Source organism: Drosophila sulfurigaster, chromosome 3 (genome assembly GCF_023558435.1).
Source record: "Drosophila sulfurigaster albostrigata strain 15112-1811.04 chromosome 3, ASM2355843v2, whole genome shotgun sequence".
Classification (NCBI taxonomy): Eukaryota; Metazoa; Arthropoda; class Insecta; order Diptera; family Drosophilidae; genus Drosophila; species Drosophila sulfurigaster.
In genome coordinates, this window is record NC_084883.1 from 24,166,708 (window position 1) to 24,186,896 (window position 20,189).

At 39.1% G+C, this 20,189-nt stretch overlaps 2 protein-coding genes across 6 annotated transcripts; one reads left to right on the forward strand and one right to left on the reverse strand.

Moving 5' to 3' along the window:
- Positions 1 to 16: 16 nt before the first annotated feature.
- LOC133840559 (uncharacterized) lies at positions 17 to 1,956 on the forward strand. Of its 3 annotated transcripts, none has more exons than XM_062272455.1 (5): positions 17 to 439; positions 498 to 583; positions 639 to 789; positions 1,414 to 1,614; positions 1,763 to 1,956. In XM_062272455.1, exons 1-4 carry the CDS (start codon positions 157 to 159, stop codon positions 1,572 to 1,574), a joined length of 681 nt encoding a protein of 226 aa, XP_062128439.1. In that variant the 5' UTR covers positions 17 to 156; the 3' UTR covers positions 1,575 to 1,614; positions 1,763 to 1,956. The 3 variants fall into 3 exon arrangements, with proteins under 3 accessions (XP_062128439.1, XP_062128440.1, XP_062128438.1); XM_062272456.1 differs by having other exon boundaries at positions 1,768 to 1,956; XM_062272454.1 differs by lacking the exon at positions 1,763 to 1,956 and having other exon boundaries at positions 1,414 to 1,657.
- On the reverse strand, positions 1,653 to 17,640 carry LOC133840543 (uncharacterized). 3 transcript variants are annotated; one of them, XM_062272432.1, is made up of 9 exons: positions 17,474 to 17,640; positions 16,655 to 16,739; positions 6,277 to 8,552; positions 5,079 to 5,209; positions 4,539 to 4,769; positions 3,285 to 3,396; positions 2,970 to 3,223; positions 2,201 to 2,538; positions 1,653 to 2,140 (listed from the first exon to the last, which is right to left on the reverse strand). In XM_062272432.1, the coding sequence occupies exons 3-9, from the start codon at positions 7,731 to 7,733 to the stop codon at positions 2,069 to 2,071; spliced, it is 2,595 nt and encodes an 864-aa protein (XP_062128416.1). In that variant the 5' UTR covers positions 7,734 to 8,552; positions 16,655 to 16,739; positions 17,474 to 17,640; the 3' UTR covers positions 1,653 to 2,068. The 3 variants fall into 3 exon arrangements, with proteins under 3 accessions (XP_062128416.1, XP_062128417.1, XP_062128418.1); XM_062272433.1 differs by lacking the exon at positions 16,655 to 16,739; XM_062272434.1 differs by lacking the exon at positions 4,539 to 4,769 and having other exon boundaries at positions 17,474 to 17,639.
- Between the last annotated feature and the right edge of the window lie 2,549 nt (positions 17,641 to 20,189).

Genomic DNA, 20,189 nt, shown 5'->3' on the forward strand with positions numbered 1-20,189 from the left:
TTGTGAAACCAGGCTAGAAATCAACACAACATTGGCTAGATCAACAACCAACTCAATACACTCCATCATAATTGTCAGTGAAATATACACGTAACACAAATAATAATCGTTTTCAATAGAACTTTATCGAAATTAAATTAGTTTGAGCTCTTCGCCATGTCGGCCAAAGCGAAAGCCACAACGGAAGCAGTCGCAGCAGCAAAAGCCGCAGCGACGGCGCAAAGTGCAGCTGAGGCATGTGGCAGCAGCATTGCGTATGTGCAATGTCAGAATCTCAAGTACAATGCCATCATAATCGGTTGGCTGGGCGTTATCATAGCAAGCGTGATTGTCTTTAGCTCCATGATGATCATTAATATGCAAACAGATGTCGAACTGTTGATTAAAAACTTGCTGCTCAACCATGCCACAGACAAGGAGCAGCAGTTCCTGATGAATCGTTTGTATTCCCCCCGAGATGACCTTCTTTGATATCAAGTAATTTCGATTCTTTGCAGTGTTGGCTGCATTTAGTACGGTTGCCTATGGGCTTTCATTGATTAACTTAGGCGTCAGCCTCTTGCTGCTCATTGGTGTGGCGCGGGTAAGTTTTAAAAATGATTTCTATTGAGTTTGTTGTTGCACTATCGACTTGGCAGGACTCGAGCAGCTTGCTTTATCCTTGGCTAATTTACCATGGCGTTATGTTCGGGTTTGGCCTTTATTTGGGAGTGTTTTATGCCATGGCGGGTCTCTTTATCGATCTGTCTAGTTTCTTGATGTGTTTGCTCGTCTTTGCACTTATATTGGGTAAGTAGTTTTTCAACCTATTTTTATTACACCCACTACCCATGGGGTAGAATTGTGTAACAAGTTTGTGTCCGGCCAAGGGAAAAGAGCCATGACTGCTTATCAGTCGGTCCCTATGGACACCTAGATTTCAGACAGATAAAAATTCGCGATTAATGATATATTCAATGATACCTACTGATTTGCTTGCAATTAGTTAAAAATTGTAGAGGGTATTTAAAAAAGACGGAAAAAATTGCTACTGCTGTTGGATTTTAGTTGCTTTGGTATTTTAAATGTAATAGTATATCGATATACCAAACATAGTCTTTGGTATGATGTAGTGTTTGTTCGTTTTATATTATAATTTAGTATATTTATTTTTGTTGAAAATGGGTAGCGGTATCGTACCGTCGAGCATACTCGACTGTAGCTTTCTTACTTGATATTATAGTCTCTAGCCATAGAGTAGAAGCTGCAGTCGGGTTTTCATTGTTTTGGTATATCTAGTATATTTTCTACTCTATGGTACATTGGGAATGTAAAGACATAGTATGTATATATACCTTTCATAGCTTTCGGTATAGTTTTGTATTTTTTTCGAGTTCCTTACTTGCTTTTAACTTGTACTTTGTCTTCTTCCAGTGATCTATTATAAGATATATCATGAGGTGTTCACCCTATTCCGGGTCATGCAGCAGCAGCTGCATTGCAGTCCGCTTTATTCCCAGGATGCAGAACAAGCTTGGGCAGCCAGTTTACCTTATCCGCGGATCTATATGCCGCATATGCCGCTGAAGCGATAGCAACAACACTCGTCAGATATGTGATGCATGTAACATAACAGTACGTATACGTAATAAAAAGTTGGATAGTCGTTTGCCTTTGATTTCAACATTTACATAATTTATTTACACAAAATTAGTTCATAAATAGTTTAAAATTACGTAACAGCGCATATGACTAAGTAAATTAATTAATAATTAATTTCTAGTTTAGGTAAATATTAAAAATTTTATGCAAATCGCAAAGCTCTTTCGATCTTTTTGTTCCCCCACTTAAGAGGATATCTTCTTAGCTAAGTAAATTCTACCGAACGCAGCTTCCACATTTTTTTTTCTTACAACTAACTTTATAATTTGTTTGATGATTTATTAAAAATATGCATAAATAATAGAGAGATTACAAGTGTATGCAAAAGAAGTGTGTATGTCAAAGAAGCCGAAAAGTGAATTATGTACAAGACGCGCTCCGGCTGGGAGCTGAAAAAATAAATTAGACGCGAGTTGCTCTATAGCGCTTAAATGTTGGCTGTGAGACCGACGACATAGGATATCCAGTCCACGGTATACGCGAGACGATGATAGATACCCTGTAATCAAAAAATTAAGCAATAAAATAAAGAATTTATATATTTAAATTCAGCTCTTACGGGTTGGCCACGCGAGGCACAGGAATAGCCTGCCGAGACGACGCCTATCAAGTACCAGCGTCCATTCTTCTCGTGCATCAATGGGCCACCGGAGTCGCCCTGGCACGAGTCTTTGCCACCATTGCGATAGCCAGCGCATAGCATCTCCTGGTAGATGACCACATTGATGCCATTCTGTCGATGCCAGCGCTCGCAGATGCGATTTTCAATCACGGGCACATCGACGGCTTGCAACGTCTTGGGGCGCAGACGCGAACCGGGATTCAAGGCGCCCCAGCCAGCTGCCCAGCCATATTTGCCCAGAAAGTCCTCGTTCTTCTCCGGCAAACAAATGGGAGCTGTGAAGAAATGGATAAATTGTGAGTTACATTTGTGTCTTCTACTGAATATATATTTTAGAAGGCTATGGCTTGGAGGATGACGAAAAGGGGAGTGACATCAATACTTCAGTCGTCTTCATTTGGATACATTTTTTCCTTGTAACGTTAATTTTGCCTTAGTTTGTTTTGATATCTAGACATTTGTGCCTTTGCTGTGGGTTTGCATGAGGATCGTCTCATACTTAGTTCATTAGATGGGACTCTATAATAAAATGCTAGCATAACCATCATCAGTCACAGCAAATATCTCGCTAGAGCTAGAAATGAATGGATCCTGCTTCGCTGCTATATAATAATCCAGACTTACAAAATATCCAGAATTTACTCAAATTGCGATATACAAAATGAAGTAAGGAGGAATCAATAAAAAATCACAACTGTAATCGTACCTATGTGTGGCATAAAGTGCACGGTGCGCTCCAGCGTCAACACGGAGACATCAAAACGATCCGCTTGCGGCGTGAATTTGAAATATGGATGCACATCAATGCGACGAACGCCAAAAGTGTAGGCGGGCAGCGGTTCAACAGCTGAGTTGATCACATAGTCGCCCAGTGTGACATGCACCTGACGGGGCGTGGCACGTGCCACACAATGTCCGGCAGTGACCACATGACGACGTGAGATTAGTGAGCCGCCACATCTGCAAGATTGAATTAGAAATTGAAACGATGCTGAGAGCGAAAGGAATTTCCAAAACTTACCTGGAGGATCCAATGCGTATGTATGCCTGCCAGGGAAAGGAGCCAAAGCCGGCATCATCGCCGCCCACAATGCGACGCTGTGCTGTCTGCTTGGCCAAAGAGATGCCGCAGCCTAAAGAAGACGAGAGGGGAGAGAGAGAAAGAAGAGATGGGGTTGTCTTTGGGTTAGCGAGCAGTCGGGTCAGGCTGAGATAGATTGTAGTACAAAAGTTAGTAGCAAAACATAGCAACAGAAGCGTTAGGGTGAACAGAGTTAGGCAGAGTGGAAGAAAAGGCAGGCAGAGGTGAAGTGTGTGTGTGTGTGTGGAGAAAGAAATAAAAAGAGAGAAAAACGTAACCAAATGAAGCCGCTTGGAAACTGCCCGCAATTTGTTTGACCTGTGATCTATGAACTCTGTGGTGGGTTGACCGGGAGAAGCAACAACTTTCTAGTCTGTGATTGTTGCTTGAGTTGAGGGTGAAGTGGGTATAGAGGGATGGTGGGAGGTGGATTGTGGGGGGATTAGGGTCAGGTGGTAATCTCGTTGATCGCTTGGACATGGAGCTCTCTTATTATTGCTTTTGCATGCCGTTAAATGATGTGTAAATGTGTCTTAATTATCATCAAGTCTGCTAATTAACATGCGCATGCTGCAGGGCAGTAAAGATCTTTCTTTCTTTCTTTTTTTTTTGTTTTTTAGTATTCATATTTCAGTTTCAATTTTCCTCGCATTTTTTCGCATTTTCCCATTGCATTTGGCGGCATTTTCATTTCACTTGGCGCCTCATTTGAGAGGCGTTTCTTCTTTTTTTCGTTGTTGTGTTTCATTTTTTAGTAGCGTGTCTTAAAGTTACCAACAAATTGCAGCTTAATTAAAGCAGACTACGAATTTATGGTGCAACAACAACAACAATAACAATAGAAACAACGATAACGATAACAAATAAATCATAAAGCAAAGCAAACAAAACAACGTAATGCAGTTACTAATACGAATACAAACAAAATTATTTGTTAGGCGTATATAAAACTAAAACAAAAACAAAAATCGTAAAGAAAAATCGCATGCAGAAAATACATTTTTTGTTTTTTTTATCGGATCCACAAAGCGGCAAGCTGAATCCTCTTGAGAGTAGTTGAATTGGTATTTAATTTTTATTTTTAGTGTGCACGTGCTTGGGCTATATAAAGTATATTTGTTGTTGCAAGTATTTGTTGTTTGTTGGTTTTTTTTTTTGGTTTTGTGGAGGAGGAGTAGACGCTGCCACACTCACTGGGTTCGTTGTTGACCGGTCCAAAGTTCTTTTGCGGCAAATCGGTCAGATCAACCGTATTGCCCACATAGTCCGAGCTGCGTAAATTTGCCGATTTGGCGGTGCGATGGCAACAGCCCCGCAGCAATCCGTTGCAAGTGCCCTGTATGAGGCCACCGGATAGCCAGCAGCCTAAAAAGAACTCACAGGTACCGCCGCGATGCTGGCACTCCATGTCCGTTGTGATGTCGACTGTCGAAATGGTTGTGGGGAATGTATTTTTTGTTGTTGTATTTTTGTTTTGCGATGAGAGCAACATGTACATAGGTTGTGTATATGTGTTTATGTGTTTGGGGTAGATGATAGATAGACATAAAGATAGAGAGAGTTTTTGGGTTGGTTTTTGTGTTTAGGTTTGTTTTTTTTCTTTTTATTTTGGGACAATTAGGCCTAGTGCAAGCAGTTCCCAGCAGCAGCCACAGCAGCAACACACAACTGAAGCTTAACTTAGACGACAAGCCGTAGCATTTGGCCTTTTTGTATTTAGAGTCTGGCTCTTACCTTTCTCCTTGAATGTGCTCGCCGACTGCGGGCTGCTCGTTGCCTCCGCAGCGTTGTCCAGATCCTGCAGGCTATAATCGTTGCGTACATCTTGAACGGCAGCCAGTTCATTAATGCCAAAGTTCTGATCTCTGTAGAAAGAAAGGAAATTTGAAAATGAAACTTTATATTTTAAAGTAAAAATGGTCTGATAAGTACAAATTATGGCATAGGCCTAAGACAACACACTTTAATAGGTATTATATTAAAAATCATATTGTAAATAACACTTAAATGTAAGTTGATTTTTCTTAGCGTATACTTATTTTTGCCAACTGCTTGTATACTTAATATTTTTTTATATCTACTGCCAATAAAAACTATTTTTGTAATTAACATTTTTATTAGATTTAATTTAATTTTTAAATTTTATATCGAAAAAAACATTTTTATAACTCAAACTTCAATAAATTTGTTGAAAATCAGCATTTCAATTTATGAAGGTTCTCAAAAAGAAATGTTTAATTTATTGTAAGCTGATTTGCCTTTTTCCAATAGTAAAGTTTTGCTATGATAAATTGCAAAAACGTTTATTCAACTCGTTTTTTTTTATTAAGGTGGCCCATGGAGAGGAGACGGTTCTTCTGAATAACTTCAACCGCAACAATATCAACTTTTTGCAATGCTTTTATTTTCCATTTAAATTTGATATTTAAAATGCATTTCTTTAATGCTTTTGACCTAAACTAAATGAGTTGTCAATAAAACGCTCAATAGGAAATAAGAGAGCTCGTAATATAAATTGATTATTTCCATTTAATGTAAACTGGTTTCACTGATGCCGTTCGTAAGAATTTTATATGATAAATTGTAAAAAAAAATGGTTGAAACTGTAACTTCAATAGCAACTTTATAAATTTGTGTTAAGGTCTCATTTAAATTTCGTTTGTTAAATGTATTTTTGTGAATATGCTGTTGCGTTGTCAATTAGTTGTAAATCATAATTTCAATCTGTGCGTTTCGAATCTTAAAAAATAAATAGAGAACTCGTAATCTAAATAGAAATTTCCACATTTAATGGAAATAAATTTCACTGATAGCAATCGTAAAGTGTTTCTATCACTAATTGCAAAAAGCCCGATAAACTACTTTAACCTAATCAACTTTTTGCATTTCCTTTGCCAAGTAATAGACAACTTTTAATTGAACTCGTGCTCACCTGAAAGCAATGTTGTCGCTAAAGTAAACTCCATTGCCGGATGGAGCGCTGCTGGGTCCGCTGGGTCCGGTGGTGCCGACATTATCGTTGTTGGGAAAGACAACGCGTGGACTGCGCGATGACTTGTAGGGAAAGTAGCGACTCTTGCGGGAGCTCTGATAATCGCCAGGTCCCACGTACTCGGTGAAGGCCTTCTGTGGACCAAACTGACGCAGCGGGGCGGGAGGTCCGGTGCGGAATTCCGTGTCGCCAAAGTAGAGGCCGCGTTGCAGGCGCTGCGGCAAGGCGGTGATGGGACCATTGATATCGCCAAACTTGGTGACATCATCGCGATACAGTTTCCCAGCAGCCACAGCGGCATTCAGTGTGTGTGGCTTCGAGTTGGCCACGAGACCGGGAAACTCAAAGCTGGACGGCGAGACATCCGAGTCAAAGTACAACTGACGCGTGTGGCGCGTCTCGTGTGTCTCGTATTGTGTGGGCGTGGGAGCCGGAGCGGCATCTTCGCTATAAGGTTGCGGCTCAAAGACACCGCTGGCCGCACTGGCCTCATCGAAGATGGGACTGTCCTCACGATAGGCTTGCGGATAGAAGGGATTCGCTGGCTTCAGGCTGTAGCTGGGGAACTGAAAGCCCACGCGGCGACTCGTATTCTCTGGCTCCGCATACTCCAGCTTATCTGTGGAGCTGGCTGAAGCCATCAGATCGCTGCGCTCCGTGCGATCTGATTGAGGTTGTGGCTGCGTTTCTGCCTGGGCAGCCAAAGCAGCGCCGAATTCATGAGCAACAGCAGCAACACCGTCGGCTGGCGGTCCCAGCGCCGACAACGAGGCATTGCGACTGGGACGCAGCTGCAGCAAGGTGGCCGCGGTGCCGGATTCCGCCTCCGACTGGAGTGGAATGTACATGTAGTTGCGCTTGCGTCCCTGACGCGTCACATTCTCGGGCAGCGTGGGCACCAGCTGCTTGGGTATTGTGATCAGCTCGTTCAGCGGCAGCTCCACGGAAGGAGCTGGTATAATTTCTACATCCGAGCGACGCTGTGCGACGGATGGTGGGATAGCGGCAGATTGGCGTGCTGTGCGATAGGAACCAAAGGATTGCACAATGCTGCCATCGGTGCGCTGTCGCACATCCTTAAAGCTGACATCGTCCTGCCGACTAAAGCGCTGATATGGCGCATAGAGATTGCGTGCTGTTGGCGCTGCTGTTGCAGCAGCGGTGGCCACAAACGAGGCTGTTGTCTGCCACGGCGCCAGCTGTTGGCCCGTCAGCAGTGCTGTCGATACCGTGGAGGTGGGCGAGGTGGCATCCGTGGTGGCTGTTAGAAGCCAGAGGCAGCCAAGAAGCAGGCAAACGCTGAGTTGCCAAGTGTTGCAGCTGTGACATATGTTGCTGTGGCTGTGGCGAAGCTGTTGCTGCTGCTGATTATCGTTGTTTTGATTGGTCACTAACATCTTACATTGAGCGGGATGAGCGTGTGTGTTGGTTGGTGTACTGGCTGCTGCTGTTGCTGTGGTGGTGGTGGTGGTGGTAATGACACTGCGCCCAATTAAGGTGCAGCTGTGCAACTTCCTGCTTGTTGCAGTTGCAGTTGCAATTGCAATTGTTGCTGCTGTTGTTGTTATGGCGATTTTGAACTTGAACGTTGCCAAGCCAAATGCTGGCCCGTTTCGTTTTATCTTATGCTCCGCTGCGCCGTTGTTGCTGCTGCTGTTGTTGTTGTTGCTGGCAGCTGCGTGCCGCGTTCATTGATCCCTCGCTCCACAGGTTTTTCTATCTGCTATTTTAGTTTTGTTTTTTTTGTTTTTGGCTTTGACTTTGGGATTTTCCGGCGCCCGATGCTTTGACGCGTTGTTACAATTCAGTTTGGAGGAGCCAAACGTTGCTGGCTGCCAATTGGATTTGTGCCTGCCGCAGATATCTCGTGTGGCGAGTTTCGATGCTCAACGCTGTTGTTGTTGCTATTGCTATTGTTGTTGTCGGATGGGTGGTGCGGTTATTGGACTCCTTGCCTCCAGCTCTCTGGTGTGTATCCGTATGTATAAGTGATGTGTGTGTGTGTCTGTGTATATGTGTATGTTTGCTGCTCCAATGGCAATTATGGCAATTGCTGTTGACGCTTCAACAGCCGACGTTTCATGTGGTTGCATTCATGACGATGACGATGACGCTGACGCTGAAACTGACTCGGGACGCTGCCTGGCTGATGATCTTGCAACAACAACAACTACAACTACAGCACATCGACAGCCACAAATTACTTCCTTAATTGCCTGAAACAACAACAACAAGAAGAGAAACATGAAGTTAACGGATTGGCATTTACTTTACGTGTATGAAAAGAAAACAACATTTTGGCCATTAAATGACTGCAAGCAAGACATTAGATGTGGGTGTGTTTTTCTCCTGTGTGTGTATATTGATATTATTATTGTAAGAGGTTTCAGAGGGGGAAGGGGAAAGAGTGGCGTGGCCGCCCATTAGCTGTGGCTAAATGTTCAAATGAGCTTTCATCTGGCGGTTTTAATCAACGATTTGAGCATTAAATTCACATTAAACCGACAACAAATTAATTGCAAATTACCGATTCAAGCATCAGCTTGCAACATCAACTGGTGGCACGCCGCGCCAGCTAGTTGCAACATGCGTTTCCTCGGTCAGCAGCAGCAGCAGCTGACTTTTGGCAACAGCGCCAAAAAACCAGTTGAGAAAAATAAACACAAAAAAAACTAAACTAAAATAAAAGTCACTCCAAGTGGCTGGAAAGCGGCAAATTCGCGTTGCTTTTATTTTTAGTTTATTTTTCATTTTTGCATTTTACGTTTTTCATTTTCCTTTTGCCATTTTTTTTTTTGCTTTTCAAGTTATTTTTACGCTTAACGATAGAAGGAAATGAATGACTGCAATAAAAGCAAAGTTAACTTTTTGCAATTGCATTTCGCAGTGTGCGCTTCAATCAAAAGCGTGGAGCATTTGGCTTCGTTTAGTACGTCAAACACTTTTGAGTTATTCGTGAATAATTGCTGCCTATTCACTTATGAATATTTATGTAATTCACAATTCAAATTATTCATTTATGTTTGTTAGGCAACAGATTTTGTTTACATGTCTTGAGGCATTTTTGAAGTATTGCAATTTATTTTTTTACTGTTTTCAGATAATAAATTGATATTGCTTAAAGTTAATGCATGTTGCTATGTAAATGTATTTACTGCAAAACAACATTTATGTCTGTATTTTCAATTTAATAACTGTTCAAATTGGAAATTCGTTTTGGAGAAACATTAATCAAACTATTTTTTTTTTTAACTTACGCAATTATGCACAAATTTATTATGGAATTTTTTGTAATTGAACTTGTTTTTTCGGATATTAAATTAAATATTTTATTTTCATTTTGTTGTTTAATTCAAACGTTTATAGTTGTTTGTAGTAGGAGTTAATTATTCAGTTGAAAATTAGCAAATTTCATGCTACGATTTTTGTAATTTATTAGAAACTAAAACTGTATTATTTGTATTAAATTTAATGAATACATCAATTAAAATTTCCTTTTTTCAGTTAAATTGAGTAGATTTTTAAATATCAATTAAAACTTAGTTTTATTTTATTTAAAATGGTTTCTATGGTTTTTTGTTTCTATTTTAAAATGCCATTTATTAAACTTTTTAATTCATTTTTTAAAAAAATTAAAATTGTACCTTTTGTTGATACTTAATCTTATGCAAAAATTGTAAATATTTTATTTCTACTCATATTCCATTTAAATTGTGCAGATTTCAAAGAGAATTTAAAGCTTTTATAATTGTTATTCAATTATAATAATTAATTTAAAATATTGTAAGTGAATTTTTTGATATTAAACATAATGCAATAATAAATATGGTTTTAAATTTCATTGAGTTTAAATAAATATATATATTTTTTTAATTTCTGATTACCTATTCCAACTCAACTGGGGAGATCTTTAAATGACACAGTTTTAATTTTTTGTTTAAAGTTTTTTTTTATTTATAATTGAAATGCTGTTACTTATATCATTTCGTAGTTTCATAATTTTTCTCTTTAAATTAGGGTATTTGCTTGTCGACCTGTTGCAATTGCCGCGTTCTTTGTTGCTGCTTATTTGTGTGGTCAACGAAGCAGCAACAGCAACTAGCAACTGGCAACTACAACCACAGCAGCAGCAGCAGCAACGACAGCTACAGCAACAGCTTTGAAAGTAAGAGTTGGCAACTTTTTGCGCTCAGCTGCGTTGCAGTCGACGTCGCTGTCACCGTTGACGTCGCTGCCAGCGCATTTTCACTTTCATTTCGAGTTCAAGCACCACACGGGCAGCTGGAGATGCCTAAGCTGTTATTGTTAATGCTGTCGTTGTTGTTGTTGTTGTTGTTGCTGCTGTTGTTAAGCTTCCTCTGTGTGGCAGGCGTTGCGGTGACCGCCTCTTGCAACCGCGCAAACTTGACATTTTGAACTTGATTTACCGGCAAAGGAGAGTTTTCAATATGCGAGGAAGAGCATTAAAGACAGAGTCACAGTTGAAGTTGAAGTTGGTATCGGGATTCGTGGGTCGTGTCACCAGGAAGCAAACTGCTTGGAACGTGACAGAGAAGCTGTTTTCGTTGCTGTTGCTGTTGTTTACTTCCTTCGACAGCCATGAAGATCGTTTTGCATAATGGTTAACACATTTGCTCTGGAGGCTGTGCGAGGCTGATAGATTTTTGTTTATATTTTTTTTTTTTTGCTCGCTGTGCGATTATGAAATCTGAAAAGTGCCTCAAATGGCGTCCCACGACTGGTTTGTCAACAAATTGCGGAATTTTGTTCATATATAATACCGATACAAACAAATATATATATATATAAGTTTGTGTATAGTTAAAATGCACGATTCGTGCGAATTATGCTGTGATGCAACCAGCAAGAGTCGTAAATCGTTCAAAACGTTGTGTGCAGTGTTGGAAAACCATATATGCAAAAAGGTGAACAAAAAAGCGAGGGGCGCCCCAATCGAAATTGTTGTTATATAAAAATGCGTTAAAAATGCGATACAATGGGCAGCAGCAGCTGCTTCATCAACAACAACTTCAAGCACATCAGTCATCAACGTGTCGTCATTATCATCTTGATTATTATTATCATCGAGCTGGCCGCAGCTTTAGCTGTTGACTGCGGCTACGTCTGGCATCAATTATTTCAACGGCCTTGTGAAGGACGCCGGAAACTGGCTTTACCTCTTTCTGCTTTCTGCTTACTGCTTACTGTGTGCCTTTCGCCTCTCTCTTTCTCTGTCTTTCTCCTTCATCTTATTTCATTCCATTCCATTTCTTTTATTTGCCTCATTTTCACACTTATTCGTTTTTTATTTCTTTTACTGCTGTTTTTTTTTTTTTTGCTGCACGCATAATTCACATTCATTTTTTTTTGTTTTTTGGTGTCTGCGAGTTTATTTGTTTTAATTAACAATTGTTTGTGCTCCTCTTTTTTTTGTTTTTTATTGCTGCCCTTCTTTTGTGTAGCTCTTTTATCTGTATGTGCACTTTGCTTTACTTTGGCGCCTAGTGAAAGTTTTCTTGTTGCTGTTGTTGTTGCTGTTGTTGCAAACAATGCGTCGTTCAATTCGTTCGCTTCGTTTCGTTTATTCGCAGTAAACAAGCAATTTTTGCTTGTTGCTGCTTCTCTCTGTGTATTTTCCTTAAACTTTTATTCGTAATTGAGATAAATGCATTTTAAATGCGATGCTCAAGATGCGGATACAATGCAACGACATTGCGTATACGCCGCGTTGTGCGTGTGTTTGGGGCGTGCTGCGGCGGTTTGTTCAACTCAAAATGTAAATACGCATTTCAAATAAGAAAAACCCGAAAACCGAAAAGAAAATGACAATGGCTAATGCACAAAATAAAACAAAACACAGAAAAAACTATTCACAAACAATAGCCAAAAACGTTGCTCGTCGTCGTTGCATTTGTCACAAGTCGTTGTTACTGATGTTTATCGCGTCGCCTGTTGCATCTCGTTTGTGCCGCTGACGAGCTCTGTGCATAAATAAATAAATGTCAGCCACTGGAAAATTGTGTGTGTGTCGAGAGTGTGTCTGCATCAGGCATTTCCACATTTCCACAAATTGCTTAAATTACACACGATTGCACAAATGAATTATGAAAAGCTGCTCACTAAACTCGCCAGCAAATTGAAGTTTTATCTTAACTACCGATTAAACAAAAGCCAAATGCGCAATTACCCAAAACTCTTTCACTTGCTTTATACAAGATAGTCAACATTAAATTGTTGACTAAAAAAAGGTTTTTTTGCCGCCAAAAACATTTTATTAAATACAATTAATTATAAAGTAAAATGTTTATGGTAGCCAATGGAAAAGTTTAAAGAATGAATTTGTAATCTTCAAGAGTTAATAGGAATTTAACTGAAACACAACATGAAAATTAATAAAGAATACGTTAGTGACTTTAATCATCAAGAGTTTTTCAATGGTTGGGTCTTAAATTAAAAATATTTAAGAGTTTTCGATAGTTGTGCTTCAAATTGAAAATGAGTAAAGAATGAATTTGTAATTAAAAAATTCAAACATCTTTAAAAGTGGTGTTTCAAATTTAAATAAATAAAGAGTGAATTTTTAATTACAATTTCAAGAGCTGTTAATAGTTGTGTCTTATATTGAAAATCAATAAAGAATAAATTTGTAATTTAAATATTGAAAAGTTTTCCATAGATGTATCATAAATTAAAAATGAATAACTAAAAGATTCAAAAGACTTAAAAAAGTTGTATCTTAACTGGAAAATAAATCTAAAATCTTTTTTAAATTAAAATAAAATAAAGACAGCATTTGTAACTAAAATCTTCAAGAGTTTTTAAAAACTGTGCCTTCAATTAACTTGCAATTAGTTTGTCTTAAATTGAAAATAAATAATGAATGCATCTTCAATAGACTTTTAATAGTGTTGTGTTAAATGAATGAATTTAGTGGAAATTAAGAATGAATTTGTAACTAAAATTTTCAAGAGTTTTTAATAGTTGTGTCTTCAATTAACTTGCAATTAGTTTGTCTGCAGACAATTCAATATGAAAATCAAGTATTTACTTGAGCTTAGCCTCCACTGCTGAAGACATTTGCAATTGTTGACGGCAATTATTTGAATTGCTACCAATTGGCCAATTGCAAATGGCCAATGCAAAAAGGTCGAATCGTTTGACTTTCCCACACATACAATAAATGCAGCGAGACTAAGCTACAGACAAAGACAGACAGAGAGAGAGAGAGAGATAGAGAGAGACGCACTCAAGTGGGTCAGCAGCTCAGCTGGGTGAACTCTAAACAAAGGCGCACATCGATGGAAAATTGGTGTCATGCCATTGGCACATTTAGCCAGGCCAAAAGCAAACACACACACACATACTCAGAGACAACGCAATGGAAAGCTATTGGGTAAGGTAAGTGCAGAGGCAGCTGGCAGCTGCTGGCAGCAGCAGCAGAGGCAATTTGGGCCCTCGCCAAAGTGTTGTTGCCACATCGCAAGCGGCGCACTCCGTGCTACATAATCAATCGAAGTGTATTGAGAGGGGAAAGAGAAAGAGAGATAGAGAGGGACAGAGATAGACAGACGTTAATTAATATTCAATACACGCGCCTGCTGCGCAATTGTTACGAATGTGTGAAGTCAACACCGGCAGCAAAAAGTGTTAAGAAGCATTGGCAACAGCAGCAAAAGCAAGAGATACACTGCATAGCATAAGTATTGCATGCAAATCGCAGCAGCAGCAGCTTTGTTTTTTTATTGATAATGCTTATGTAATTAGCGTTGGCAATATATTAATAAAAATCTGTTGCACAGTTTAAGCTTTGGGTGTGTGCGCTTTATGGTTTAATGGCTATAGTGTTTTGTTTTTGTTGTTTTTGTATTTTTGCAACTATGCATTAGATAAGCGCCATCAAATTTTGTATACTCGTATTATTTTTGCTATTTTTAATTTTCATTGTTTGTCTCGCCTGTGTCTTGCGCTAATGACTCGTGCAAATTGCGGCGTGGAGATAGAGCGTGAGTCGAAAGAGAAGAATCCGGTCACTAACCGCAAATAGCTGCTAAAAACTAACCAAAAAATACGCATCATCACTGAAGACGCCTCTTCTCTGCAGACGCTAATCAGTTAAGATTAATCATAAGATCTACATCGAAAAATAAATAAAGAAAACAGTAGCCATCGTCCAATTAACAGGCGAAAAAAAAATGAATGCATAATCGATTACGATTGCGAGTCGGAAAGTGGAGGCGCGCATTAAGAAATCATTTACATTTTTTTCGATTGCTTTACATAAGTCAAGCGAACGCCGCGAGGAAACGACGCGAAATGAAATGAAATGAAAGAAAACAGACACAATCAAAAATCTATTTACATAAACAATCAACAAAAGAAATGAAAGAAATACGAGCAGCTGAGCTGAACTGAACTGAACTGAGCTGAGCTGAGCCAAGCACAGCAAGAAATCCATTGCCATGGTCACAATTTGGCGGAACTTGTTTCTCGTATCGTACAATGAAAAATTTGGGTTTATTGCCAGATGCTTTTCAAAAGGGTCTCGGCCTGAAAAACCCAACCGGATTTGGGTTTTATGTTTTCTCGGACACCACATAACCATAATCATAAGTGAGGTGACGATGCAGTCGATGAGCTACTTTATATACAAAGTCATGCATAGAATATATTTCAGCCGCGATGTGAACTTCATATCTTAAATTAATGTCATTTAATAGAGTTTTGGATTATGTCAAGTTTAGCAGTAAAGTGCGTCTTAAATAAATTTACGGCAGTTGAAGAAAGTTCTCAAGTTTGTGCCTTAAGTCTTTCGTAATGCAGCAGCAACAAAAGCAGCAGCAACAGCAACAACGAGGCACCAATTCAATATATAACATGCTCTAAAGAGCATGCAGAGCAATACGAGTTTCTCCGCTTATGCAATAAGCAAAGCCCTAAATAAAAAAATAAAACCACTTCAGGAAAACAAAAAAAGGCGAAATGAAAAAGCAAAAGAAGAAAGAAAAGAGATGTTACCAAAAAAAAAAAAAATGAAGAAAAGAAACAACCGAAAAAAAAAGACTTCGACGGCGTTGGCGGCGTTGCGCTGATAATGAAGTTCATGTCATACACAAATACATGCAGCCATATATTGTACGCTCACGTCCACACACACTCACACACATATACACATAAACGCATTGTATAGTCACAAGACAAAGCGACGGCCGGGCTATAAAAACGTTGCCAAATAATTTAAGTTTTTTGGGCCGACTTGTGGTTTAAGCAAATTTGGGTTAAGTTTTCGTCGCTCGCTTTTGTGTTGCGTCTCCATCTCTCTCTGTCTCTTTCCCACTTACTAGTTTGCCCTTTTTTCAACGCACTTTTATTTATGTTTTCCTGTTTATTTTCGTTGTTGTTTTTGCATTTTCGTTGATTTTTATAAGCGACTTGACATGGTTTGTTTTTTGTTTCTGTTCAGTTTGTTTATTTATTATTCAATGCTAGTGTTTATTGCAAATGTTTATTATATAATAATTAACAAGCTTCAAGCTGTCGAAATATAATTAATACACTCAAACATGACAAATTTGGAGCGACATGTTGCTCAGCTATAAATGAACAAATATGATCACGAGAAAGGAAATGCAACTTGATATTTGATAGCAAGCAACAATCGAGTGGGATTATTCAATTAGCAATGAAAATTGCAAAACACAAATTTCATTTTCAAAACAATTTCGTTGTATTTAGAATTCTGTAAGCCTTGCTAAATGTTTTGAACTCATTTTCGGTAGACCAAAAGATTGTCAATCAAGGAAAACTGGATTATCGTGCAAATATTTTTGTGGCAATATCCACAATCATGTTGAATTCCTCGAGTTTCTTAAGCAAATCATACCCGTAAATACTCTGTGGCAATCGCAATTGGCCAGTTTCTTAGCCAGTTTATGCATTTTTCTAGCGATTAATGCGAATACTTTCAACATGTTGCAAGATCGCGCCATGTTAACGCGTTACATGTCGTGTTATATGCAACTATGCTTAGGCACCCATATGCCTGTATATTGCAAGATTTATTAGATAACGACGCTTTAGTTTTCATTTCGTTTCATTTTTTTTCTTCTTACTTTTCTTTTAGTTGGTTTCTGCTTTTGTGGTTCGTGCGCTGTTGCAATTTGAATGATTTAATCGTCGCACTGCGCGGCGATTGCTAATAAATGTTGATTGAATGTGAAATGTCTGAGCATTCGATTAGTTTCTGCTCTCATTTGTGTCACTGCTTCAATGTGTGGCAATGTTTGAAAATCAAATTATTTTCTGTATTCATATGACTTACCCAATGATATTTATTTGCAGAATTAATCCAAATGCAAATTTGTGTGACTCGGAGTTGATTTTGTTGTTTCGTATTTTTTTTTTAGCTGCGATAAATTGAAGCACACAGTGGAAAAACACGCTTTTAGATACGAGTATAATAAAAAAAACAAATGCAATAAAATTCAATTGAAAATTGCTTGCGATTTTAGCTGCAATTTTGTGTATTTTCGTTTTGGGTTTTTGCGATTCGGCTTTGGTTTGGCTTCGCTGAGCGTTGCGTTGCTTTGCGTTTTGTTATGATTTGATCTGCTGGCCATAAAGTTGTATATATAAACAGAGTGGATATAATGATACCAAGCAGATCAAATCAACCAGCAGCAGCTGAGAGTTAAGATATTGTTTACAACTACAACAACGGCAACAGCTAGAGATTGCGATTGCAGCTCAGCTCGGGCTGCAATTGCAAAATCAAATCACTTTCACTGCCAGGCGCGTTGCAGCAGCCGCAATGAAAACGAAATTGCAGCTCGCAAACAAACAGCAGCAATAGCACAACAGCAACAGCAAGAGCAGCAGCGGCAGCGGCAGCAGCAATTCAATCCAATCCAATGCAATCCCAATACAATCCAATGCAATCCAATTGCTAACCGTAGCACTCCACTCACTCAACGATAAACACACTCAATTTAGCAATTGTTATTCCTCAATTTTGCACAGCTTCAGCTTCTGCTATCAATTTCAAATGGTTTCTTTGCTTTTCTTTTTGCTTGTGTATGGAGTCCTTTGACTTATCCCTAAACATGCACACACACATACACGCTCACAAACAAACACTTACAAATTGCGCGCTCAAGAAACACGACGAAAGACGACAAACGAAAACTCAACGAAACAAATCGACACCAAAAACGAAGCGAAACGGAACGAAACGATGCAAAGCTTTGAGCTTTTTTTACTGCGAGCGCACACACGACCTTCTTGAGCGAAGTCTCAAAGAAGTCTGAACGCAAGCGCAGACGCCAAAGCTGACCGTAGCTGTCTCTGCCTCTGCTGTTGCTGTTGCTGCTGCTGCTGCTTGGCCGCAGCTTTTGCAAGCAAACTTTTCATGCGATGACTGCGCAGTCGCTGCTGCTGCTGCTGCTGCGGCTGTTGCTGTTGTCTCTTCCTACTCTTGTGTGCGCTTTTTGAACACAGTATTACAATATTTTCAAAGAGGTTATGTTAAACTACTGAATGTATCCATGTATCCATATATCCATTCCATCTGCGATTCTAGCTCTCTTTGCCACATTTCTATTTACCAATATTTTTCAATGAACATCATAATGTGTCTCTTTCTTTAATAATTCATATTTGCTAAATAATTAAAGTACCCAAAATATATACATTAAGCTGTGATAACTACATTTTGTCTAGAAGTAGTGTTTTCAATCTTTATCGTATGGGTCGTAAGCACTGCTATTTTAATGAACACAGCTTAACTCAGCTCAGCTCATTGGAATTATATACGGTATTTCAATAAACTAATAATAATTATTTAAGGAAATTTTTCTTTAGTACTCATTAAAAAAAAAAACCTTAATAATTTATATTCGTATATTAAATTTCACAAAATTTACTTATTTTTACAAGATAGATAATAAAAACATAAATTAACCATAAACTTAAATAGCTTGTCATAATATTGGCATTAGTAATTAATGTATTTAATTGTATTATATTTATTTATTATGGCAGTAAGCATTGTAAATAAAAGCATACATAATAAAACATAAAATATTTTTGAATAAACATATTTATCTAAATTTGTTTATTTATACAGGGTGTCTTTAAGTCGCTCGATGCTTTCTTTGCTCGTTTTTTTGGCTGTTTCTGCGCTAAACCAAAGCAAAGCAGTGTAAAACAGCTGGCGATGTTGCTGCTTGCTGTTTGCTGCTGCTGCGTTGGCGATGAGGCAACAATAAACTGCACAGACAACGTTCAATATATGAAAGGGGACTGCGACGTCAACTGCGACGACGACGACGACGCTGATGATGATGATGAGTTGGTGTATAAGCTTATACATGTGCGTGTGTGTGGATGTGTGTATGCATTAAAAGGCAGTAACAGTCAGCGCATTGTACAAATACTTACTACAAACAATTATTGCTTAATGCCGGCCAGACAGCAGACTTCAGCCGGCGCCCTTACCGTCGCCCTCGTCTCTGCATTTGCTGCCGGTTAAAGTGGAAGTGGATGTGGATATGGGAAGTGGATGGGTGCCAGGGGAGATTCCCCCTCCCCACCCGCACCCCCTGGCAGCTAACGACAGGCGAGACATTTCGTAAGCTGTAATTATGTTATGAAGCATCGCAAGGCATCATTGACCGCCACGGTCAATAGTAAGTACAAAACTGGCCATTGCTTTATTTCATTTTCATAGTTAAACAACTGTCGGGCCGTGACAAGCGCCAATTAAACATATTTGGCACGAATGGAAAATGACACAAAAATGATGAAAATACAAAACGAGCCGACCACAAACAGAACAACAAAAGCATCGACATGTTTAATGCCTTTTGACAGGCTGTGACATGTCTGTGACTTGACTATGACAGCTAATTGCAGTTAGGCGCGTCAAAGCGATTGAAATGTAAACGGTCTTGTCCGATGCGCATAAAAGACTCTCGATTTCCACAGCGCAACGCTGATTCGAGTTGCTACGCTGTCCATTAGCTTTGCCCAAGGTCCAAGGCCAATGTGTCTAAATGCGATATCATTTCTAGACGATGTTAGAAACTCTTTCTGGAATCTCGTTTATGTTTATGATTAATATATTAACTTCAATGCTTAAATGGAGAGAAAATATTTGTAAGATGAACAACTCTTTCTCATTCAAACTAATTCAAAGCACACTTTCATCGTTTAGTCTTAAAGAATTGTAATCAATGCAGAACAGATTAATAATTCCATACAAAGTTGGGAAAGTTGTATCAATGTTTCCATATTGTTATGAACGTGACCCTCACCTAAACATAAGAATTACAAAACTGCTGTGAAACTCTTACCAGGTTAAAAATCATCGTATCGATTCGAGTGTATTCCCCACAATAGTTCATCTCAGAGCTGAACCACTTGAGCGTTCAATGTTGACCAGCAAAAACGAAAGACTTAGGCAACGAACTTGTGCTGAATGCTCAACGATTCAACGTCAAGGCTGTGCAGCAGAGCCTTGATCTCAACAGTCAACGGGCCGAGGGAAACTCCCAAAAAAAGCGGTTGACAAAAAAAGCTCACATAAGCTAACACACGCACAGTGGAACGCACGTGAAATGGCCTTTGGGAAAAACAACAAAAATAAAGTCGAAGTCGATGCGTTGCGATGGCGACAGCATCCGCTGCCTTCAACTTTAGGTGAATCATCAGTGCTATAAGTTTGGCTTGCGATTTCTTCTATTTTGATTGTTGAAGAGTTGCTGTTGTTGTCGCTCATGTTGTTGCTGTTGCTGTTGTTGTTGTTATCGTAGTGTGCCCCTTGTTATTGGCGAGCTAAAGTCCGTTTTGCTCTCATT